The 22,616-nt window shown below is 38.2% G+C and overlaps 1 protein-coding gene across 5 annotated transcripts in view; it reads right to left on the minus strand.

The window, feature by feature from the left end:
* The window catches only part of APAF1 (apoptotic peptidase activating factor 1), a 78,783-nt gene that overhangs the window by 54,335 nt on the left and 1,832 nt on the right, over nucleotides 1–22,616 (minus strand). For 4 of the 5 annotated variants that reach the window (XR_006886129.1, XR_006886130.1, XM_046646216.1 and 1 more), the window contains exons 1-7: nucleotides 22,268–22,406; nucleotides 19,655–19,833; nucleotides 19,333–19,522; nucleotides 18,476–18,673; nucleotides 4,165–4,348; nucleotides 1,325–1,437; nucleotides 1,091–1,222 (exon numbers count right to left, since the gene is read on the minus strand). Coding sequence is in view for 3 of the 5 variants with exons in the window: in XM_046646216.1 (XP_046502172.1) it covers nucleotides 1,091–1,222; nucleotides 1,325–1,437; nucleotides 4,165–4,348; nucleotides 18,476–18,673; nucleotides 19,333–19,522; nucleotides 19,655–19,792 (955 nt within the window). In the remaining 2 variants the exon portion in view is untranslated. Of the gene's footprint in view, nucleotides 1–1,090; nucleotides 1,223–1,324; nucleotides 1,438–4,164; nucleotides 4,349–18,475; nucleotides 18,674–19,332; nucleotides 19,523–19,654; nucleotides 19,834–22,267; nucleotides 22,407–22,616 lie in introns of those variants that run through there. The other variant, XM_046646217.1, reaches the window with a different exon arrangement.

The raw sequence follows: 22,616 nt of genomic DNA on the forward strand, positions 1-22,616 counted from the left end.
TTATCACAGGATTATTTAAAATAGTGAAAAATCTTAAGAGGTATGACTGAATAAATTAAAGTATATCACAGTATTACACCACTGGTAGATTTTTTTCAAAAGATATTTAATGACACAGGGAAATGCTCAAGATCTGTTAAAAGGACAAGACTCAAAATTATGTATACCAGTATAATCTGAATATTTTTTCAAAGTTTTATATGTCCTAAAAGACTAGAAAAAATATTCTCATAGTATTAATAATTATCAGATTATGGATAGTCTCTATTTTTTCTTTATAGTTTCACACATTTTTTAAATGTTTCAAAATGGACATGCATCACCTTTATATTGAACACAAATCAAGTATTTTTCCTAAGTTTTAAAATATTTTTTAAAAGTCAATTAACTCAAAATCAAGTATACATTTGATGGCAGAAAGAAAAACAAGAACATATTTCCAAGCATTAATGACAGAAGAAATAATCCTAAGAGCTGACAGATTTGACTATATAAAATTTTAAATTTCTGTATGTCAAAAAAATACTACAAATAAAATTAAAGGTAGACAAAAAACTGGGGAAAAATATTTGCAAAAATATGACAAAGAGCTAATAGCTTTAATAGAGGGCCTAAAAATTAATTAAAAATATTTATATCACAAAAGACAAGTGAATCAAGGATAATTTCTCAAAATGTAAATATTTAATAAACACAAAAGTTTAACTTCACTAATAAAAAAATGCAAATTAAAAAGACATCAGTTTTTACTTATCAAATTGGAACACTATTTTTATAAAATCCCAACCAAAAAAATTTTTAAATTCTGACTCTCACTATGTTTTTTATTCTTTGCAAGCAGAGGTTACGTCTTCATCTCACCCCTCCCGTTAACATACAGTAAGTGTTTATTAAATATTATTTTAACAAATGAATGAATACCAAAATATCATTATCCATTTAGGGTATCAGAGAAGAACCTAAAATACTGAACGTTCTAGTAAAGTTTCTGGACGTTCAAGTGCTAAACTGTCATATTCATTAGCTTAATTTACAAAGGGGTAAAATAATATCTCTATAACCCCCTAATACAGAAAATAACTAACTATACCTTTACACTCTTTTATAATACTGTGAGCTTGTTCTGGCAAATCTGCTTTCTTCATATTAACAAAAAGGGATAAAATTTCAAGTCCTTTTTCTTTTCCTAAGCCACTCTCCACAGGGATTACGTATTTAGGACCTGCAAAATCACAAGACATAATAAGTAATTTGCTATGTCATATATTTAAATGTAATTGAATTAAAACATAAAGGTACTAAAAAGCAAATTAATAATCCTTACCCATTACTGAATCTGTAACACTCCTGTCTCTGGTTGTAAGAAGAATATGACACTGATTGTCAAAAGCTTTTAATACCCAAGGATCCCAAACATCATCCAAGATCAACAGAGACCTAATAAAAAAAAACTGTACTGAGTCACTAGTGACATTCATTTTAAGCATCTTTTAAAAAAAGAGAATGCCATTTAAATTTACAAAATAAAAAAAAAAGAATAGATGTCTACTTCATGGTTCTTCCTCTTTTCTTTGCTATATCTCTTTCACAATATACTGATTGAAACAAGGGGAAAAAAAATTAGAGACTTTCTCCTCCTCCCACCCCAAGTCAATGCATACAAAGTTAAGGACCCTATAAAAAGAGGACTGTGTATACCACATAAGTAGTAGAAATCAGTTTACCTAACGCCTAAAAAAAACTGACCAAGTAATGGGATTTTTCCAGTTCAGTCTTTAAGGACCAAAACCAAAAGAGAACTGAGCTTTGGTTAGTATCAGAATGAATCATAGAACAATAACAATATTTGACCATTTTTTTTTACCTACAAAACTAGCTATTTTATACGTTCCAAGCTAATAGAATACACTAGCAAGAATACTACTTTTAATGTGGTACACAATGGGGTTTTTTTCCAACCAACAAATCAGTTTGTTTATTCATAATGATAAAGAACCTCTGTGCCAATTCCCAATTCCTCTCCAAAAACTTTTTTTAAACTAACCAGAACAAATGGAGAAAAAATGAAACTAAAATCTGATAGCATAATTATACACTAGTGTTTTTATCTGAATGACACACTACTTCTGTACACTATAAAAAAAGACACTAGGGGGCCAGTCCTGTGGCCGAGTGGTTAAGTTCATGTGCTCCACTGCAACAGCCCAGGGTTCCGCCAGTCCAGATCCTGGGCGCAGACCTAGCACCACTCATCAAGCCACGCTGAGGCAGCATCTCACATAGCAAAACTAGAGGGACTTGCAACGAGAATATACAACTATGTACTGGGGGGCTTTAGGGAGAAGAAAAAAAAAAGGGAAGACTGGCAACAGATGTTAGCTCAGGGCCAATCTTTAAAAAAAAAGACGGGCTGGCACCGTGGCCGAGTGGTTAAGTTCACATGCTCCGCTGCAGGCAGCCCAGTGTTTCGTTGGTTAGAATCCTGGGCACGGACATGGCACTGCTCATCAAACCATGCTGAGGCAGCGTCCCACATGCCACAACTAGAAGGACCCACAATGAAGAATATACAACTACGTACTGGGGGGCTTTGGGGAGAAAAAGGAAAAAAAAAGACACTGAGTACATACACAGGTTGGGAAATTGCAAAAGCATAAACCAAAATGATAGTGAGAGAAAAACAAAATGACCGGCTTTATAAGCCATGGTCTGATACATCTGAGAGTGGTAACAATATTTTCCTAAACAGAAATCACTTTTATTTTTGCAAAGAAAGGAAGTAGGACTAGGGAGAAGTTACTGAGCAAGAAAAGAGGGAATGGTTAGTGGTCTCAATCCTATTTCCTCCAGGAAGATGGATACCAGTGACTGTCAAGGGGAGGAGAATATAACAGAGGGACATGGAAGAGAAGGAAGCCAGAGAGAAAGGAGCTGGGCCTCTGTAGCGAGTATGCACCATAATCACTCAGGAGGCTTCATCCAATATTCTGGTATTAATCACCTTACCAATTTGAGAATCACTGCCATATCAGCATTGATTATTATTATTACTATTATTACTGTTACATATGCAAGTGTACTGCACTGCATCAGTAGGTACATTGAGGCATTAAAAGAAAAAGGTCAGAGCCATTACCTAATTCTCATCCAATTTACTGTTATACTCCTAAGGAATACTTTATTCACCTTTGTACTTGGAGCATTTGACCCAGAACCTGGCACAACACTCAGTGTTAACTAAATGAACAAATGAAAGAATGGCTGCTAGATCACAGAAATCAAATCAACAGATTGAATCCCAGGTTATACTCAACATAAGCAGCAATTAAGCTGTTGTCTCGCTTCAAGCTAATGAAAACTGTGAAACAGCAGATAGTGCCTGGCAAATAATTATAATGGTTTTTTTTTTTTTTGAGGAAGATTACCCCTGAGCTAACATCTGCTGCCAATCCTCCTCTTTTTGCTGAGGAAGACTGGCCCTGAGCTAACATCCGTGCCCATCTTCCTCTACTTTATAGGTGGGACGCCTACCACAGCGTGGCTTGCCAAGCAGTGCCATGTCCGCACCCAGGATCCAAACTGGCAAACCCCGGGCCACTGAAGCAGAACATGTGCACTTAACTGCTGCGCCACCAGGCCGGCCCCTAATAGTATTTATTGAATGAATGAATGAACTATTGAAATAAACGAACCCTTGAAGTACAAGGAAGTAGAAGAATTACATGTACCCAAAAATGAAGACAACACAATGGAAGGGTCCCACTAAGTAAATAATCCTTCCTGACTCAGTCTTTTACCAGTTGCCTACACTTATTCTGTCTCTTGTTCAATGTTAATCCATTAGAAAAAATGCATTCAATGTAAGAAGCTTAGATTTTCTAGCAAAGACCGCTCAACAACTCATCTACTTAAGAAAAATTTCTTGAGAGCCTACAGTGGCACATAAGAGATGATGTGGTAGGTAGGATGCAAAGAAGAGAGAAGTAGCCATTTTTAGGCAGCCACTTTTTTTTTTTTTTAACATGAGAAAGAGAACAGCAGGAAAGCAATGGTTCTTTCTTAGATCCTCTACCAAACGGCAAGAAAAGGGTATGATGTTCTCAAGATGTCAGTAGTTAAGTCTCATTGAGACTTCATACACCAACTAAACCTGACCATCTGTACCTTGGGTGTTTGCGCAGCATCAGAATGCGGAGACGGTCTTTAGCCTCTTCAATATTAAGTGGAAGCCTCTGGGAGAAACTCTCATCTTGATCCAATCGTGTGCAAAGATTCTGCAGTTTCATCAGAAGTCCAGATTTGTCTTGTTTCCCAACTGAAAGCCAATGCACACCCCCTGGGAAACAACCTGGTAAGGAAAAGAATAGTAATCTTAAGGCCTTTGAACAGGAGTTCTCCTTTGAAACGTTTTGCTGGTAAGCAGCAGATTTGTTCCTATTTGCAATCTCATCACATTATTCAACTTCTCTCCATTCAGAGTATAAATTTTGCTTGTAGGGTATTATTGAACCTTATAGCCTGAATCTACTAAGAAAAGATGAAGATGTGAAGAAACTGAAGTTTGGAGGAAATCTGTTGCTTCTCAATAAAATCTCACCAAACAAAATTTCACAATCTTTGTCCTATGCCATGAATAATCACTGTACAGCAGAGTTTCGCAACTAAGCACTCTGGACATATTGGGCCAGCTAATTCGTTGTTGTGGGGGACTGTCCTATAGGACTGTAGGATGTTCAACAGCCTCCTTGGGCTCTATCCACTAGATGCTAGTAACATTCCTCCTCCCCAGTTATGATGACCAAAAATGTCTCCAAACAGTGTCAAATTTTCCTGTGGGGGCAAAATAACCTCTGACTGAGAACCACTGATGTCCAGGAAGCATAACTCACTCCTTATGGTTCTCATATAGAGACTTCGAGGACAGTACAAAGTTAGGCTCCAGTCTAGCTCCACTGCTTACTAGCTATGCAATATTTAGCAAATCACTTAACCTCAGTGTCATCTATTATACTGGAATAAGACTGTTTACCCCACCTATTTCAGAGTTGCTGTGAGAAATTAGTGATACAAAATACGTGAAATTGCTATCTTAATTGAAAAGGGTTATAAGAGACAGGATTATTAGTGATATGTATCTGAGAGCACCTTAAAATATGAAGCTTTGAACCAATAAGTACCATATGAGAGTGGATATTATTTGTATTACTGTTACTGTCAATTGTTATCATCATTATTAAGCCATACATATCTTAAAATACATATTTTTATTTACATATTACCAGGAGCCAAAAATCTTAAGCCTTCACAGACTATACTTAATCAGTTCCACATAGATACAAAAAAAAGCAAGAAGGGTCCCTATGTGTAAAATATGGTGAACAGTAGCATTAGATCATACCAGTGGCATTAAGTATAAAGATTTATATTATGTGACAGTAAAAGCATATGAAAAAGCAAAAGATAAATACAAAGAGTTACATTACACCAAAGAGCAATTTATTTACTAGTATTTGCAAATTAAATGCAAGAAGAAATCAATATTTAAAAACTTAATCACCCAAAAGAAATATTTGTGTATATGCACAAAGATCTATTTAAGATGGATTTTTTTGAGCACTATTCTAAGAGTTCTATGCATTAATCTACATTTAATCCTCACAGCAGACTATCAAGCAGACACTACTATTATCCTCATTTTATAGATAAGGAAACTGAGGTATAGAAGGGTTGAGTAATTTGTCCAAGGTTACACAGCTAAGAAGGCAGAACTGGGATGCAAACTTCCAGCATCAATGCTGAACTTCTAAACTATTCTGCCTCCACAAGGAAAACTGTTCACAACAGGAAAAAGCTGGAAACAACTTGCGATGTCCATCTTAACCTCCTGTTCCACTGAAAGCTTCCAAAGCCTGAGGTAGACCCAACTGAGGAAGGGGAGAACCTTACATATAAATGAAGTTTAGAGTATTAAATAGGACTTGACATTTTAATTATTGAAATGAGATTGTTTTTAAAACTTGAAATTACTAGGAACTCTGAACCTGTACAAGGCCAGGGAAAGAATCAGTTCCAGAGAAGAGTTTTGAACAGGCAAAGAGGAAAAAAAGACTAAAGTTGTTTTCTGATTACACCCTACAAACCACAACACAATGGTTACATATTCACTAAATAAACCTAGTAAAACTGCCAAGGTTTATGATCATGAATTTACATTGGAACTCAGCTGGGAGATTTTCTACAGCAAAGGGGAAGCAGCCAACATCATACTCAATGGACAAAAGCTGAAAGCCATCCCTCTGAGGACAGGAACAAGACAAGGGTGCCCACTTTCACCACTCCTATTCAACATAGTACTGGAGGTGCTGCCCAGAGCAATTCGGCAGGAAAAAGAAATAAAAGGAATCCAAATAGGTAATGAAGAAGTAAAACTCTCGTTGTTTGCAGACGACATGATCCTATACATAGAAAACCCCAAAGAATCCACAGAAAAACTATTAGAAATAATCAACAACTACAGCAAAGTAGCAGGGTATAAAATTAACGTGCATAAATCAGTAGCATTTCTATACACTAACAATAAACTAACAGAAAAAGAACTCAAGAACTCTATCCCATTCACAATCGCAACGAAAAGAATAAAATACCTTGGGATAAACTTAACCAAGGAAGTGAAGGATCTATACAATGAAAACTACAAGACTTTCTTGAAAGAAATAGGCGATGACATAAAGAGATGGAAAAACATTCCTTGCACATGGATTGGAAGAATAAACATAGTTAAAATGTCCATACTGCCTAAAGCAATATACAGATTCAATGCTATCCCAATCAGAATACCAAGAACATTCTTCACAGAAATTGAACAAACAATCCTAAAATTCATATGGGGGAACAAAAGACCACGAATTGCTAAAGCAATCCTGAGCAAGAAAAACAAAGCCGGCGGAATCACAATCCCCAATTTCAAAACATACTACAAAGCTACAGTGATCAAAACAGCATGGTACTGGTACAAAAACAGGTCCACAGATCAATGGAACAGAATTGAAAGCCCAGAGATAAAACCACACATCTATGGACAGCTAATCTTCGACAAAGGAGCAGAGGGCCTACAATGGAGAAAAGAAAGTCTCTTCAACAAATGGTGCTGGGAAAACTGGACAGCCACATGCAAAAGATTGAAAATCGACCATTCTTTTTCACCACACACCAAAATAAACTCAAAATGGATCAAAGACCTAAAGATTAGGCCTGAGACAATAAGTCTTTTGGAAGAGAATATAGGCAGTACACTCTTTGACATCAGTTTCAAAAGAATTTTTTCGGACACTGTAACTCCTCAGTTGAGGGAAACAATAGAAAGAATAAACAAATGGGACTTCATCAGACTAAAGAGCTTCTTCAAGGCAAGGGAAAACAGAATTGAAACAAAAAAACAGCTCACTAATTGGGAAAAAATATTTACAAGCCACTTATCCGACAAAGGGTTAATCTCCATAATATACAAAGAACTCACACTGCTTAACAACAAAAAAACAAACAACCCGATCAAAAAATGGGCAGAGGACATGAACAGACATTTCTCAAAAGAAGATATGAATATGGCCAATAGACACATGAAAAGATGTTCATCATCGCTAATCATCAGGGAAATGCAAATCAAAACTACACTAAGATATCACCTTACCCCCGTTAGATTGGCAAAAACATCCAAAACCAAGAACAACAAATGTTGGAGAGGTTGTGGAGAAAGAGGAACCCTCATACACTGTTGGTGGGAATGCAAACTGGTACAGCCACTATGGAAAACAGTATGGAGATTTCTCAAAAAGTTAAAAATAGAAATACCCTATGACCCAGCCATCCCATTACTGGGTATCTATCCTAAGAACCTGATATCAGATATCTCAAGAGTCCGTTGCACCCCTATGTTCATCGCAGCATTATTTACAATAGCCAAGACGTGGAACCAGCCTACATGCCCAGAAACTGATGATTGGATAAAGAAGATGTGGTATATATACACAATGGAATACTACTCAGCCATAAAAAAAGACGAAATTGGCCCATTCACAACAATGTGGATGGACCTCGAGGGCATTATGTTAAGCGAAATAAGTCAGTCAGAGAAAGACGAACTCTATATGACTCCACTCATAGGTGGAAATTAGTATATTGAGAAGGAGATCTGATCGGTGGTTACCAGGGAAAAGGGGGGGTGGGGGGAGGGTACGGAGGGGGAAGTGGTGTACCCACAACATGACTAACAAAAATGTACAACTGAAATTTCACAAGCTTGTAATCCATCATAACATTAATAAAAAAAAAAAAAAAAAGGGGAAGCAAGCAATGGTCTGGATGGAGCAACAGGAAGTAAAAAGGAATACCTACTCCATACTCCATCTTCTAGCATAGAGAAGAAGGGATCAGCTTTAACTAAAGAGAAGGAGGGAACTAAAGAGCCAAGAGTATGTGCTAAGGAGCAACCGAATGCCGGGCAAAAAAATCTAGGCCCAAGCCTAGGAGGCAGCTGACAGGATAAATAGAGGATATTGTGGAATCAATGGATAAGACTTTATAGGTCAGAAAACTGTAGTAGTAAACTTTAAGAACAGAATAGGCGGAGGTAGGCAAAGAGTAGAAGAGAATGTTTAACATCAAGATTTGAAAAGTGGTGTTGTTTCTGGTAATGCCAAGGACCAGGGTCCAGTCTATGATCAGGAAGTACATGGCTGAAGGGGAGTGAAGAAAATGTTTACTGCAGAAAGAGAGGTCAAGGAGCTGAGAGGCTAAGATTTTGGACTCATTCACATAGATATAGAAATCACTAAGAGTGCCCCAAAACGGTGGGGGGGGCAGGGCGGTGTTAAATCTATAACTAAGAACAACCACCATCAATGAGTGAGAGGGCAATAACACAACTAGGAAAGATTAGAGAAATGAACGTCAAAGAACAAAGAATTTTCTGGGGAAAGAAGGTCTGGATGAGGCCACAAAGAGCAAGGACAACATCCACCCACTTCCTAGCACTGAAGTATTTGAGGTATAAAGGGAAAAAAGTTGTTATACCACTAAAGAAGGCTATGGAGAAGGTGGTATCCTCAGGGAACTTCCCAGTTTCAGATAAGGCAAGGAGGTAACCATTCTAAGAAGCGGTAGATGACATAGAGGAGTTTCCTGATCACAGAGGAAGAAGTCTAGAGGGTAAGGCAGGAAGGCTTGGGAAGGGGAGGGGGAGGTGTGGGGCATGCCTAGAACAGAATCTGGCAATGTACTGAGTAGTAACTGCCTAAGAATCTAAAAGATGACAAATGACCAGGAGACAGAGAACTCGGCAATAACTGAGGTGAAGACAGCGCTGTGAACCAGGGTTTGATTATAGAGCCAGTGACTTCGATCAATGCAGACAAGTCCTACGCCTTACTGCCGAAAGCTTCCTGAATTTCCCTTAGGCTTCCTTCAGTGTAAGTCAACAGTTACAAAACAGTAAATCCCTGAGGCTTCGTTTAGAGTTATAGCAGTGTTCTGTGTGTGTACACATTTGTAAACGCACAAGAAAAAGTTTGGGAAAACTCACTCTAAACTGTTAACCATGATTATCTCTGGTGAAGAATTTAGGAGAAAGGGGAGAAGGGCAAGCAAAAAGAATTTTTATTTCTTTTTAAATGAAAATACCATACTGTAATATGTAAACAAACAAAGTTTTAAACTACCAGTTGCTGCTAAGTTTTTTTTTTAATTTGTGCTTTGTATTTAAAATTTTTTTTAATCATCCTAGGATTAATGATAAGGCAAAGAGAGTATCCTGATACAGCAAATAAACACTTCAGATTTAAATTTAAGTACCTAATACCTACATCAAAAGTTTTTCTCTCCTAAATTTAAATTACAGCATTATAAATATATGCAAGAAAAAATAAAACACTACTAGCTTTAAAAAGAAAGACAAACCAACCAAATAACCAATTGATCTTCAAATCTCCTACCTCACAACATAAATACTGAAGCATTAATTCCACGTTTCAAAGAATCTAAACATCTTGACTATGGGCACAAGAGGGAGCAATTTAGCTCTGAATGAGGCTGGTACCTATAATTCACTCAGAGAAAAATTGTCTTTATTCAGAAAAAATTAACCCCATTCTTACTTTCATATGAGGTTTCTCTTGGTAGCAATTAATAATCTAATAGCATCAAGGAAATCTTGGGAAAGACAAAAGCAAACAGGTAGACAGCCTCTGGAGAAAGCTTCTATGCTTTAAAAACTCATTATATAAATACAACAGTGTAAATGGTTTAAAAATATGTCAACTCTACAATTTCCCTATCAAAAAGCAGAGTTGAACTTTCAAAAGGAAACAGGACTACTTAAATATGTACAAGCATAAACAGTTAAGAACTTAATATTGTTTCAGTTATACCAAACACCACCCTAAAATAACAAAATTTCTATAAGAACCACAGTTTGTTTTTATTTTTTTTAATTAAAATATAATTGACATTCAATAGCCTATTAGTTTCAGGTATACATCATAGTGATTCGGTATTTATATATATTACGAAATGATCGTCACAATAAGTCTGGTGACCATCTGTCACCAAAGTTATCACAATATTATTGACTATATTCCCTAAGCTGTACATTACATTCCCATAATTTATTTATAACAGGAATTCTGCACCTCTTAATCTCTTCCATCTATTTCACCTGCCCCCCCAACACTTCCCCTCTCTGGTAACCACTAGTTTGTTTCCTGTATCTATGAGTCTCTTTCTGTTTTGTGTGTTCATTTGTTTTGTTTTTTTAGACTCCACATATAAGTAAAATCATACGGCATTTGTCTTGCTCTAGCAGACTTATTTCACCTAGCGTAATATCCTCTAGGTCCATCCATGTTGTTGCAAATGGCAAGATTTCATTCTTTTTTATGGCCAAGTAACATTTCATTGTATATATATACCACATCTTCTTTATCCATTCATCTATTGACAAACACTTAGGTTGCTTCCATACCTCGGCTACTGTAAATAATGCTACAATGAACATAGGGGTGCAGATAGCTTTTCAAATTAGTGTTTTCATCTTCTTCAGAAGTGGAATTGCTGGACGGTATGGTAGTTCATCGCATGGTAGCTTTATTGTGCGTGTGTGTGTGTGTGTGTGTGTGTGAGGAAGATTGGCCCTGAGCCAACATCTGTTGCCAATCTTCCTCTTTTTGCTTGAGGAAGATAGTTCCTGAGCTAACATCCGTGCCAATTTTCCTCTACTTTTTGGTATATGGGACGCCACCAAGGAATGGCTTATGAGTGGTGTGTAAGTCCACGCCCAGGATCCAAACCTGTGAACCCTGGGCCACCGAAATGGAGCACGCGAACTTAACCACTACACCACTGGGCCGGCCCCAGTAGTTCTATTTTTAATTTTTGAGGAACCTCCATACTGTTTTCCATAGTGGCTGCACCAATATACATTCCTGCCAACAGTGTATGAGGGCTCCCTTTTCTCCACATCCTCACCAACACTTATCTCTTGTCTTTTTGATAATCACCATTCTGACAGGTACAAAGTGATATCTCATTGTGGTTTTGATTTGCATTTCTCAGATGATTAGTGATGTTGAGCATCTTTTCATGTGCCTGTTGGCCATCTGTATGTTTTCTTTGGAAAAATGTCTCCAAGTCCTCTGCCCATTTTTTAATTGGGCTTTTTTTTGATATTAAGTTGTGTAAGTTCTTTACATATTTTGGATATTAATAGATGTATGATTTGCAGAGATCTTCTCCCATTCAGTAGGTTGCCTTTTCATTTTGTTGATGGTTTTCTTTGCTAAAGCTTTCTAGTTTGACACAGTCTCATTTATTTTTGCTTTTGTTGCCCTTGCCTGAGGAGACTGGTCCAAAAAAATACTACTAAGACCACTGTCAAAGAGCTGACTACCTATGTTTTGTTCTGGGAATTTTATGGTTTCAGGTCTTATATTCAAGTCTACAATCCATTTTGAATTAATTTTTGTATATGGTATACCCCAACACCATTTATTGAAGAGACTGTCTTTTCCCTATTATATATTTTTGCCCCCTTTGTTGTAAATTAATTGACCATATAAGTGTGAGTTTATTTCTGAGCTCTCTATTCTGTTCCATTGATCTATGTGTTTGTTTTCATGACAGTACTATACTGTTTTAATTACTATAGCTTTGTAGCATAGTTTGAAATCAGAGAGCATGATACCTCCCAGCTTTGTTCTTCTTTCTCAAGATTGATTTGGCTATTCAGGATCTTTTATGGTTCCATACACATTTAAGGATTCTTTATTCTAGTTCTGTGAAAAATGCCATTGGTATTTTGGTAAGGATTGCACTGAATCTGTAGATTGCTTTGGGTAATACAGACATTTTAACAATATTAATTTTCCAATCCATGAGCACGGTCTATGTTTCCATTTATTTGTTACCTTCAATGTCTTTCATCAATGTCTTATTGGTTTTCAGACTGCAGGTCTTCCACCTCCTTAGTTGAATTTATGCCTAGGTATTTTATTCTCTTTGATGCAATTGTAAATGACATTGTTTTCTTAATTTCCTCTTTCTGATTAGGAACCAGTTTTAATGAAGTTTCTAACCCTTACAGTCATCTACACTTTCAAAAGAGGAAAAGCTTTTGTACTACAATTAAATGCAAAAAATCCAATGTTCCTATATTTTAGAATGCAAGCAAACTCCAGAGATTAAAATTAGGAAAACTCTCTACTCTTGAACTAGTGGATATACAAAAGCAGACTCTAAACAGATTAAAGAGCTAAATATGAATGGTAAGATTGTTAATAGGACTAGTTAAGCAAAATCCAGGAAGCACAAATTAGAAGGCAAAGAAATTGATTAATTTGACTACATCAGAATGAAAGATTTCTATTAAGGACATCCAGGACAAAGTTACTACAGATGACAAATAAAGATAAGATATTTACAAAGTCTAAAACCAACAAGGTCTAATGTCTAGAATATACAAGAAACTCTTAAAAAGCAACAAGAAAAAGATGGAAATCTCAATGGAAAAACAGACAAAATTTATAAACAAGGAACCCCAAAAGGCTAAAAAGCTTATGAAGAACAGCCAAACTCAAGTTGTCAGATAAATACAAATTTAAAAATACCACCTTACATCTGCGGCCTGGCAAAAATTACAAAGCTGAATGATACCTAGTGTCACTAGGGAAGTGAGGATATAGGAGCCCTCACACACTACTGGTGGGAATGCAGAGATGGGAGGGCAATCAAATTTGATAGTTGTATGCCCTGTAATTCACTAATTCTGCTCCAAGCTTCACACACTCAAGAAATTCTCACTTCTGTAAAAGTTCAACCCAGCTTGGCTGAGGAAGCAAAGAGTTGGAGACAATCTACATACCTATTAACTAGGAGAACAGACTGTAAAATGTGTTGGATACACCCCATGAAAGGTAGCAATCAGGTGTACAATAGGTATACACAGCAACAAGGAAAAATCTTTAAAAAATAGTGTCAAGAGAGGTAAGAAACAGAATAAAATAATGAACACAATTACATTTATGCAAATTTAAAATATCTGCATACAAATAAACATTTTACAAGAAAACATATATTACCCATACATTTACAAAGAATATACATTAAATACATCAGAAGGATCGCCTTTGGAAAGGTGTGATATTATGATTAAACATACATTTGGTCTTCGTCTGTTCCTGGCACACAGCTCTAAAACCCTTGTAATTTCTCATATTAGAGCCATAGTGTATCTTTTGTTGTAATATTTAGTTTTGTTTCCAATTCATGAAATAGCTCCAGAGCTATAAAAGTGAAATGGGTGTCTTATGTTATTCATAAAACAAGCCCCTTTCAATCACACCTGAGTTTACGCTAATGAAGTGATTTTTGGAAAGCCCCTAGATAACATAGGGATGGGGGCTGCTTGCCAGGAGAACCAAGCAAATGATTAGAGGGTTAGAACTTTCAGTCCCACTTTCCAGACCTCTGGGGAGGAGAGAGAGGCTAGAGATTGAGTTCAATCACTAATGGCCAATGATTTAATCAATCATGCCTAGGTAATGAAGCCTGCATAAACATCCAAAAGGGCAGGGTTCAGAGAGCTTCTGAGTTGGTGAACACATGGACATATGAGGAGAGTGGCACAGCCAGAGAGGGCATGTAAGCTCTGCGCCCCTTTCTCACATTCCCTGCCCTATGTATCTCTTCCATCTGGCTGTTTCTGCATTATATCCTTTTATAATAAACCAGTAAGCTAGTAAGTAAAATGTTTTCCTGAATTCTTGAGTCACTCTAGCAAATTAATCAAACCCAAGGAGAGAGAACCTCCAATCTATGGTTGTTTGGTCAGAAGCACAGGTAACAACTTGGACTTGCAATTGACATCTGAAACAGGGGGCAGTCTTGTGGGAGGAAACCCTTAACCTGTTGGATCTGATGCTATCTGCAGGTAAACAGTGTCAGAATTGAGTTAAAGGGCCGGCACCGTGGCCGAGTGGTTAAGTTCTCGTGCTCCGCTGCAGGCGGCCCAGGTTTCGTCGGTTCGAATCATGGGCACAGACATGGCACCGCTCATTGAACCACGCTGAGGCGGCGTCCCACATACCACAACTAGAAGGACCCACAACTAAGAATATACAACTACGTACCTGGGGGCTTTGGGGAGAAAAAGGAAAAAAAATAAAATCTTTAAAAAAAAAAAAACTGAAATCTAGGGGCTGGCCCTGTGGCCGAGTGGTTAAGTTCGCGCGTCCGCTGCAGGCGTCCCAGTGTTTCGTTGGTTCGAATCCTGGGCGCGGACATGGCACTGCTCATCAAACCACGCTGAGGCAGCGTCCCACATACCACAACTAGAAGAACCCACAATGAGAAATATACAACTATGTACTGGGGGGCTTTGGGGAGAAAAGGGAAAAAATAAAATCTTTAAAAAAAAAAAACTGAAATCTATCATAAAAAAAGAATTGAGTTAAATTATAGGACACTCAGCTGGTGTTGAAGAATTGTTGGATGTGTAGAAAACTCATACATCTGGTGTCAGAAATGAAGTAGTGTTGTAGTTATGAAGAGGAGACATATATGAGAAGTATGTTTTTCCTTAGGGGAGTGGAAGGGAATTGAGAACAGAAATTTTAAAAAATAAATTTTAAAAAACAGCAAGAAGCTAAGTCTTATGCAGACCTAATATGACAATGGGCTGTGAACTAAAGAAAATGATTGACTGAGTCCTCTGTACAGCCATGCATCACTTTAATGACAGGGATACATTCATAGAAATGTGTCGTTAGGCAATTTCGTCATTGTGCAAACATCATAGAGTGTATTTACACAAAACTAGAAGGCACAGCCTACTACACACCTAGGCTATACAGTACTAATCTTATGAAACCACCATTGTATATATGGTCCGTCATTGACTGAAGTGTCGTTATGTGACACATAACTATACTTGAGACTTCAAAAAAGTATATGGGGGGGGCTGGCCCCGTGGCCGAGTGGTTAAGCTCGCGCGCTCCGCTGCATGTGGCCCAGTGTTTCGTTGGTTCGAATCCTGGGCGCGGACATGGCACTGCTCATCAAACCACACTGAGGCAGCGTCCCACATACCCCAACTAGAAGGACCCACAACGAATAATATACAACTATGTACCGGGGGGCTTTGGGGAGAAAAAGGAAAAAATAAAAAATCTTTAAAAAAAAAAAAGTATATGAGGGACATGAATTAAGCTCACTATTCACCAGACAACTGCTAGTATCTCTGACATTTTTCAAAGTGGTTAAAATCTATTCCAAGAGCACAATTTATACAATTCCTGGGTAATTAATTCCATAAGTTGCTGGTCAACTTTAAAGCCTAAAAATGAAAATTCACCCCAATAATCTAGAGTGATTTAAATTGAGTTGAGGGGCACACTTGTAACCCTATGAATTACTGTTATTATACATACATAGTATTGAGGGTCTAATGGTTAAGATTCGGCGCTCTCACTGCCACGGCCTGGCTTTGTTTCCTGGGTGGGGAACCACACCACCCGCTGTCAGTTTTCATACTGTGGTGGCTGCATGTTGCTGTGATGCTGAAAACCATGCCACTACTATTTCAAATACCGGCAGGGTCACCAATGGTGAACAGTTTCAACAGAGCTTCCTGACTAAGATAGACTGGGAAGAAGGACCCGGCCACTCACTTGCAAAAAAAATTGGCCATGAAAACCCTATAAATAGCAACAGAGCATTGTCTGATATAGTGCCAGAAGGTGAGAGGATGGCACATAAAGACTGGGCAGGGTTCCACTGTTCTGTACACAGGGGCACAAGGAGTCAGAATCGACTTTATGGCACTAACAACAAACAAAAATATATATATTGTAAGGAAATTCATCATAATATTGAAAGGAAAAGTAATTCCTTCACACGAAAGGAACCCAATTTTATCCTGAAATATCCTGGGTCATCAAGTTTGCAGTAGAGGTAAAAAAAAAAAAAAAGAATAATAAAAATAAACCCTTGGTCCTGAGATTTGTATGGAGCTGAGCCCCAGGAAACTTCTCTATAATGACAAAGGGGAAAAATCAGGGTTCAGGAATTGGACATATTCGGACAAGAGTATGATCAATGCTGCTGACAAAGGCTGTGAGCTACAAACTAAAGCCAGATGTGTACAATAGATCCACCCTAGCCTCCATCTTTCTAAATCTCTTAGAGGCTTACTATTTATTCCATTCATTTTGCTATCTCATCAGAAACTGTCTTGATTATGTATTGTAAATCAAAAAAGTTTTATTAACAACTAGAAGTCAGGAACTGTCTTTAAGTTCCCTTAGAACTCACTAATGAATACAGGCACCAGAGACTGAGGGAGCTATATAACTGTTCCTGCTGAATACCCTGAGAACCTACCAGACTCATCAAGGTCAGGAGTATACCTACCAAATGTCCTAAATCCTCTGCTATAGCGTGCCCTTCCCCATTGCAGTAACTACGCAATACCCTTCCCACCTACCCTACTCCTCCATTCCAACCTAGTCTGCCTGGTAAACTTCTATTCTTTCTCCAAACTCCAGCTAAAATGTCATCTCATTCAGGAAGCCTCTCCTGTCTATCCTCCTCCCCCAGAGAGAGAACACTTCCTTCCTTTGTTCTAACTTCGTACCTTACACTTGTTTCTACTGTTCAATTTATCATGTATATCATAATTTGTTTACACGTCTGTCTCCCCTACTAGACAGTGCGTGAATTCCTTAGATGCACAGACTGTGCCTTCTTTTTGGATCCCCAGTGCCCAAAACAGTGCCAAGCTCCATAGCAAGCTCTCAAACATTTACTGAACACGTGAATACCTGAAGTGAGAAAAGGCAGTCACCAAATGTCGAATAAATCGATAAAACCTACCCACAAAAACCCACTGGTTGCCACAGTCAACTCCCAATTTTTCTTTATCTCGGGACTTACAGATAAGAGAGACAAGTTACTAAAGATTTTTTACTTTAAAGACAAGCAACTGATAGAATTAATTACAGAAATGGAATTAATAGTTTAATACAGGATGCCAAACACACGGGAGAAGCACCCACTAGGACAGTCATTAATGGGAACTGAGTTTCCAAGAATCTCCTACCCCACAGCGCTCTAGCCCACAACAGACACTCACTTGACAGGAAGATGGAAGTCTAGTACTGCCTCAAACGCAGCGATGTAACCTGGACAACCTTTCAAGATCCTTTTTCAACCCTACCATCCCCTGAATTGTTAAGATACAAGGGAACCTGCTTCATTTCAGTGATAAGTGCCCTCCAATAATAAATGAACTTACTGGCCTGGCTAACCAAGCCTCATTGTGACAGGTTAGGTAAAAAAATAAATTTCAAATTTAATCATGCCTGTCGTAGGCAGAATAACGGCCCCCCAAAGAAGTCCACATCTTATTCCACAGAACTTGTAAATATGTTACCTTACACGGCAAAAGGGACTTTGCAGATTCGATTAAATTAAAGATTTTGAGCTGAGATCATCCTGGATTATCCAAGGGGCCCAACGTAATCGGAACAGCCCTTATAAAAAGGAGGCAAGAATATCAGAGTCAGAGAAGATGATGTGATGACAGAAGCAAAGATCAGAGAGACAAAGATTTAAAGATGCCATGTGCTGCCAGCTTTGAAAATGAAGGAAGGAACCATGGTCAAGGAATGAAGGCCACCTCTAGAAGATGAACAATACAAGAAAAAGAACTCTCCCTAGAGCCTCCAGAAGGAACTCAGCCCTGCTAACTCCTTGATTTTAGCCCAATAAGAACTATTTTGAACTTCTGACTTCCAGAACTGTAAGATAATAAATTTGTGTTGCTTTAAGCCACCAAATTCTTGGTAATTTGTTACAGGAGGAACAGGAAACTCATACACTGCCTAAAGAATATCTCCTTAGCCAGCAACACATGGTAATCAAAACTTACCTTCTAAGAGGGTATGATCTCGAACAGCTTCTGCAGCTAATACAGACTTCCCACAACCTGCCATTCCATAAATGGTGACCCATCCCGGTTCACCATCCAATTTGAGGAGTTTCTGCCGAATTGCATGAACCAGCTTCTTTCTAGTAACAAAAACAACTGGCCTCTGTGGTACTCCACCTTCACACAGGACTGTCTTTACTGAAATTCAAAATAAAACAAGTAGGAATGAATACAACTTTGAGGTGGTAACACAATACCATAAAAACCAAAAAGAGCAAGGCTGAGGCCTTAGCCTCAAAATTTCCAAGAGAAATGAGAAAATGTGGCTAGCACATTAACTTCAACTTTCTGATTTCTCAGAACAGCTAGAACAAAAGCAAACATATACCTTTCAAGATGACTACAGACAATGGAAATCTCCATCTATACCTGCCCTTACTCACTCTATGCCTCCCTGACTCTCCAGTCTCCTTTTTCTCAGATTGAAAACTGGGAAGGAGAGCGTAAAGAGAAGAACATGGAATCCCTTTCAAGAACACAGATTCTTAGTCTTTCCTATGCATGAATTTGATAAACATAGAACTAGAGAAGAACTTAAATACAGGCCTATAAATTGTCTTATTATCTCTAACAATTAGGGTATGTATATTATTACCTCAGCAGTAGACAGTTCACTGGGCAAGAAGAAAATGTGAGAGTTAACAGAGATGCAAATAAAAAGACTTAAATTGGAAAATATAGTTTTTTCACATGCATTTTTTCAATGAACTAATCAGTCTCTTCAGCAGACTCTATCTACAGTAACACAAAGCTGCAGCAAGGTAGCCATTGTGAGAGAAGGTATCATGGATACAAACCATATGAAGTTACTCCAACAAGCAAATCTTTGCCGTTGGAAGAAGAGATAACAGGAATGCCACCATGGAGAAGGGCAGCAAGATCTTTATATCCTTCTTGTAGTAGAGCCTTGTAGAATGATATGTAGCAATAATTATCCTTTTTAAGTATCATTTTAATTAACATAGCTGCTTTTTGCTGTCGAGTGGGCTGGAAAAAAATAAGTAGTTTAGCATGCTACAAAGAATATGTTTGCAACATAAATTAGTGGAGACCAGTACAGGTTCCAAAATAAATTCTAAAAATTTTTAAGAAAGCATAGACTGCCTCAGAGGGCTTTACCTCATTTTTTACTTTTTCCTCCTCCGATACTGTTAAAACTCCATCACTAATCATGTAATCCATGATGTAGGAGGTTTTGATGTCCTTTTCCAGGGCTTCTCTATGTTGAAGTAAACAATTTCGAGCTTTTGCATCCATCCTCCTTCAAATTTTTCTCTTTCTGAACTGTCAACCATGAACTACAAGCAAAACATCAAAATATGTGTTAGGCCAATAAAGATATGAAAAGATGTGTAACCTCACTGGTAATCAAGAAATGTAGAGAAAATAAGATTTATTTTGCGAAGATTTTTTTAAATGGACAAAACCAAACGCTTTCAGAGATGTGCAAAAATAGGTATTTTTAGGCACACTTGAGGAGAGTACAAAATGGATGCAACTTTTCTGGAAGGCATTATGATAAAATATAGAAGTGTTTACAGTAAGCACTGTCTTTTTAACCCAGAAATCCCACTTCTAGGAATTTACCTCAAGGAGACATTCAGATAAGTATACGAAAATATGCACAATAAGAGTTAACAGAGAGTGTGTTGAGGTGAGACAAAAAGATGAAAACATCCTAAACGCCCATTATTCTGAGTATGGATTAAAAAAATTAGAGTATGTACATAAAATAGAATATTACACAGCCATTTAAAATGGTAAGACACATCTCCATGTACTGACACAGAAAGATGCAATGACACATTGCTGATTGAAAAAATTAGAAATATGATCCCATATATAGAACAAAATATTTGTCAGTATCATATAAATACATAGGGAGATGTTTAGAAGTTTGTTCAACAAAACGTTTGGGTTACTTCCAATTAGCAAGATATATCCCATATCTTTTTTGTACTTTTCTACATTGTCTTAATTTTTCTCAAAACACATCATCATTTTTACGATTAAAAAAATTCTTTTAAGGGGGCTGGCCCCGTGGCCGAGTGGTTAAGTTCGCGCGCTCTGCTGCAGGCGGCCCAGTGTTTCGTTGGTTCGAATCCTGGGCGCGGACATGGCACTGCTCGTCAGACCACGCTGAGGCAGCGTCCCACATGCCACAACTAGAAGAACCCACAACGAAGAATACACAACTATGTACCAGGGGGCTTTGGGGAGAAAAAGGAAAAAATAAAATCTTTACAAAAAAAAAAAAAAAAAATTCTTTTAAGATTTTATAAACAGTGGCCATACTGCAGTCCTAATGCTTGGAAACCTCGTTTTCTTTGTCCAATATAAGACTAAATAGAGCACTACTGGTACTGAGTATTAGTTCTTGCTCAAGGTGAGTGTCAGCTCTAGGTCTTCAGTGGTAAACACATTTCTCACATGCTCACTCCACTAATGTTTCAGCTGAGCTGCTAAGTATGACAAAACTACAGAAAATACCCTCTGACGTCATTTCTTGAATTAAGAGGACACAAAGAAAGAACAATATTCTTCACAGTACAATACTCTAAGTTTCCACCAGCTTTATTTCATATACATTGCAAACTTTTCCACGGGTATAAAACCCAGATCGGGGGCTGGCCTGGTGGCATAGGGCTTAAGCTCGTGCCCTCCACTTTGAAGGCCCAGGGTTCACAGGTTTGGATGCCAAGCAGATCTATACACTGCTCACCAAGCCATGCTGTGGGACGGCCCACATACAAAATGGAGAGAGACTGGCACAGATGTTAGCTCCGGGCCAATCTTCCTCACCAAAAAAAATAACCCAGATCAGAATGTTTGCAAGTTTTTAAAATATTAACAGAACTCTAGCCAACATATTACAGTGAGTGTCTAAATGTGTTTGTTAATTAATTCATTCAATAAACATTTGAGCTCCTCCTATGTGCCAGGCCCTAAGTCTACAGAGAAGATTAAATCATATCCCTGAAGGTATTCACAATATAGCAAGAGAGAAAAATAGATAATTAGAATGTGATGTCCTAAACGAAAAAATAGAGATAAGCACAAGTAATTTAGAGTGCACAGAAGAGCAGCAATAATCATTAAGCCTCAGTGATGACCATATATTTTTAAAGTGCAACTAAATGTGGCACCATACTTATCAAGGTTCAAAAAACGCCCAGTACTGGTATGAAACTGATCGATAAAAGAAAAACTTCTGATTAGAATCAAAGCTATCATATTTTTTAAATGTTAATAATGTTTTATGCTCTCAATTTAAATATAAAACATCTAATTTTTAATAATAAAAGTCGATTTCATAAAACAAAAACTTCTTTTGTAGGCTACGTCCAATAGTTAAGCAAATAGACACTCTGACAATCTGAAACTAATTTCCAAGTCTACCTAGCCATATTTAAACTAAATATGTAAATTTCCTAAGTTTTTAAAGTCTGCACAAATATTCTGAACAAGTTCTCAGTGTCCCACCTTTCTCAATCATATCAAAACGGGAAGTCAAAACTCTTCACAGTTGGGAAATGGAAAGAAAGTAAAGGGCAATTTCATCCACAAAAAAACCGTAATAGTTGACTACTTCCTCCTTGGATAATTTCTCTTCCTGGTACAGGAGTAGGATGATAATCAATTACACCTTGTCCCAGAATTCTGAGTCCCTGAAATCGGCTACTGAACCTCTAAAGAAAGCAGCTCGGGCAGCAAAGCAAGGCGCAAACTTACCCGAACCTTCGCACCAGGGTCTTACGGGGAAGAGCGGCCCTTCGGGGCCAGACTGAGAGATCAAGTTTGGGGACGAAAAGGCCAGAGGGCCTCCGAAAGGGCACGCAGGGCTTGGGGCGCAGCCCCGGGACAAGTCCGGACCTCAAAGGCGCCGCACCGGGGCCTCGGCAGCCCGGGGAGCCTGAAGACCCCCGCGCACCTCCGGCCGGCGGAGGAGGCGTCCCCGCCGCTGGCTGACCACAGTCCCGGGGCGCGGAGGGGAGGCCTGGCCCAAGGGCCGCCCTCTCGGGGAACCCCACCCCCGACACAAAGAGAGGAGAGCCACTCGGGTTGTCGCTCCTTCCCTCCG

Source organism: Equus quagga, chromosome 19 (genome assembly GCF_021613505.1).
Source record: "Equus quagga isolate Etosha38 chromosome 19, UCLA_HA_Equagga_1.0, whole genome shotgun sequence".
Lineage (NCBI taxonomy): Eukaryota > Metazoa > Chordata > Mammalia > Perissodactyla > Equidae > Equus > Equus quagga.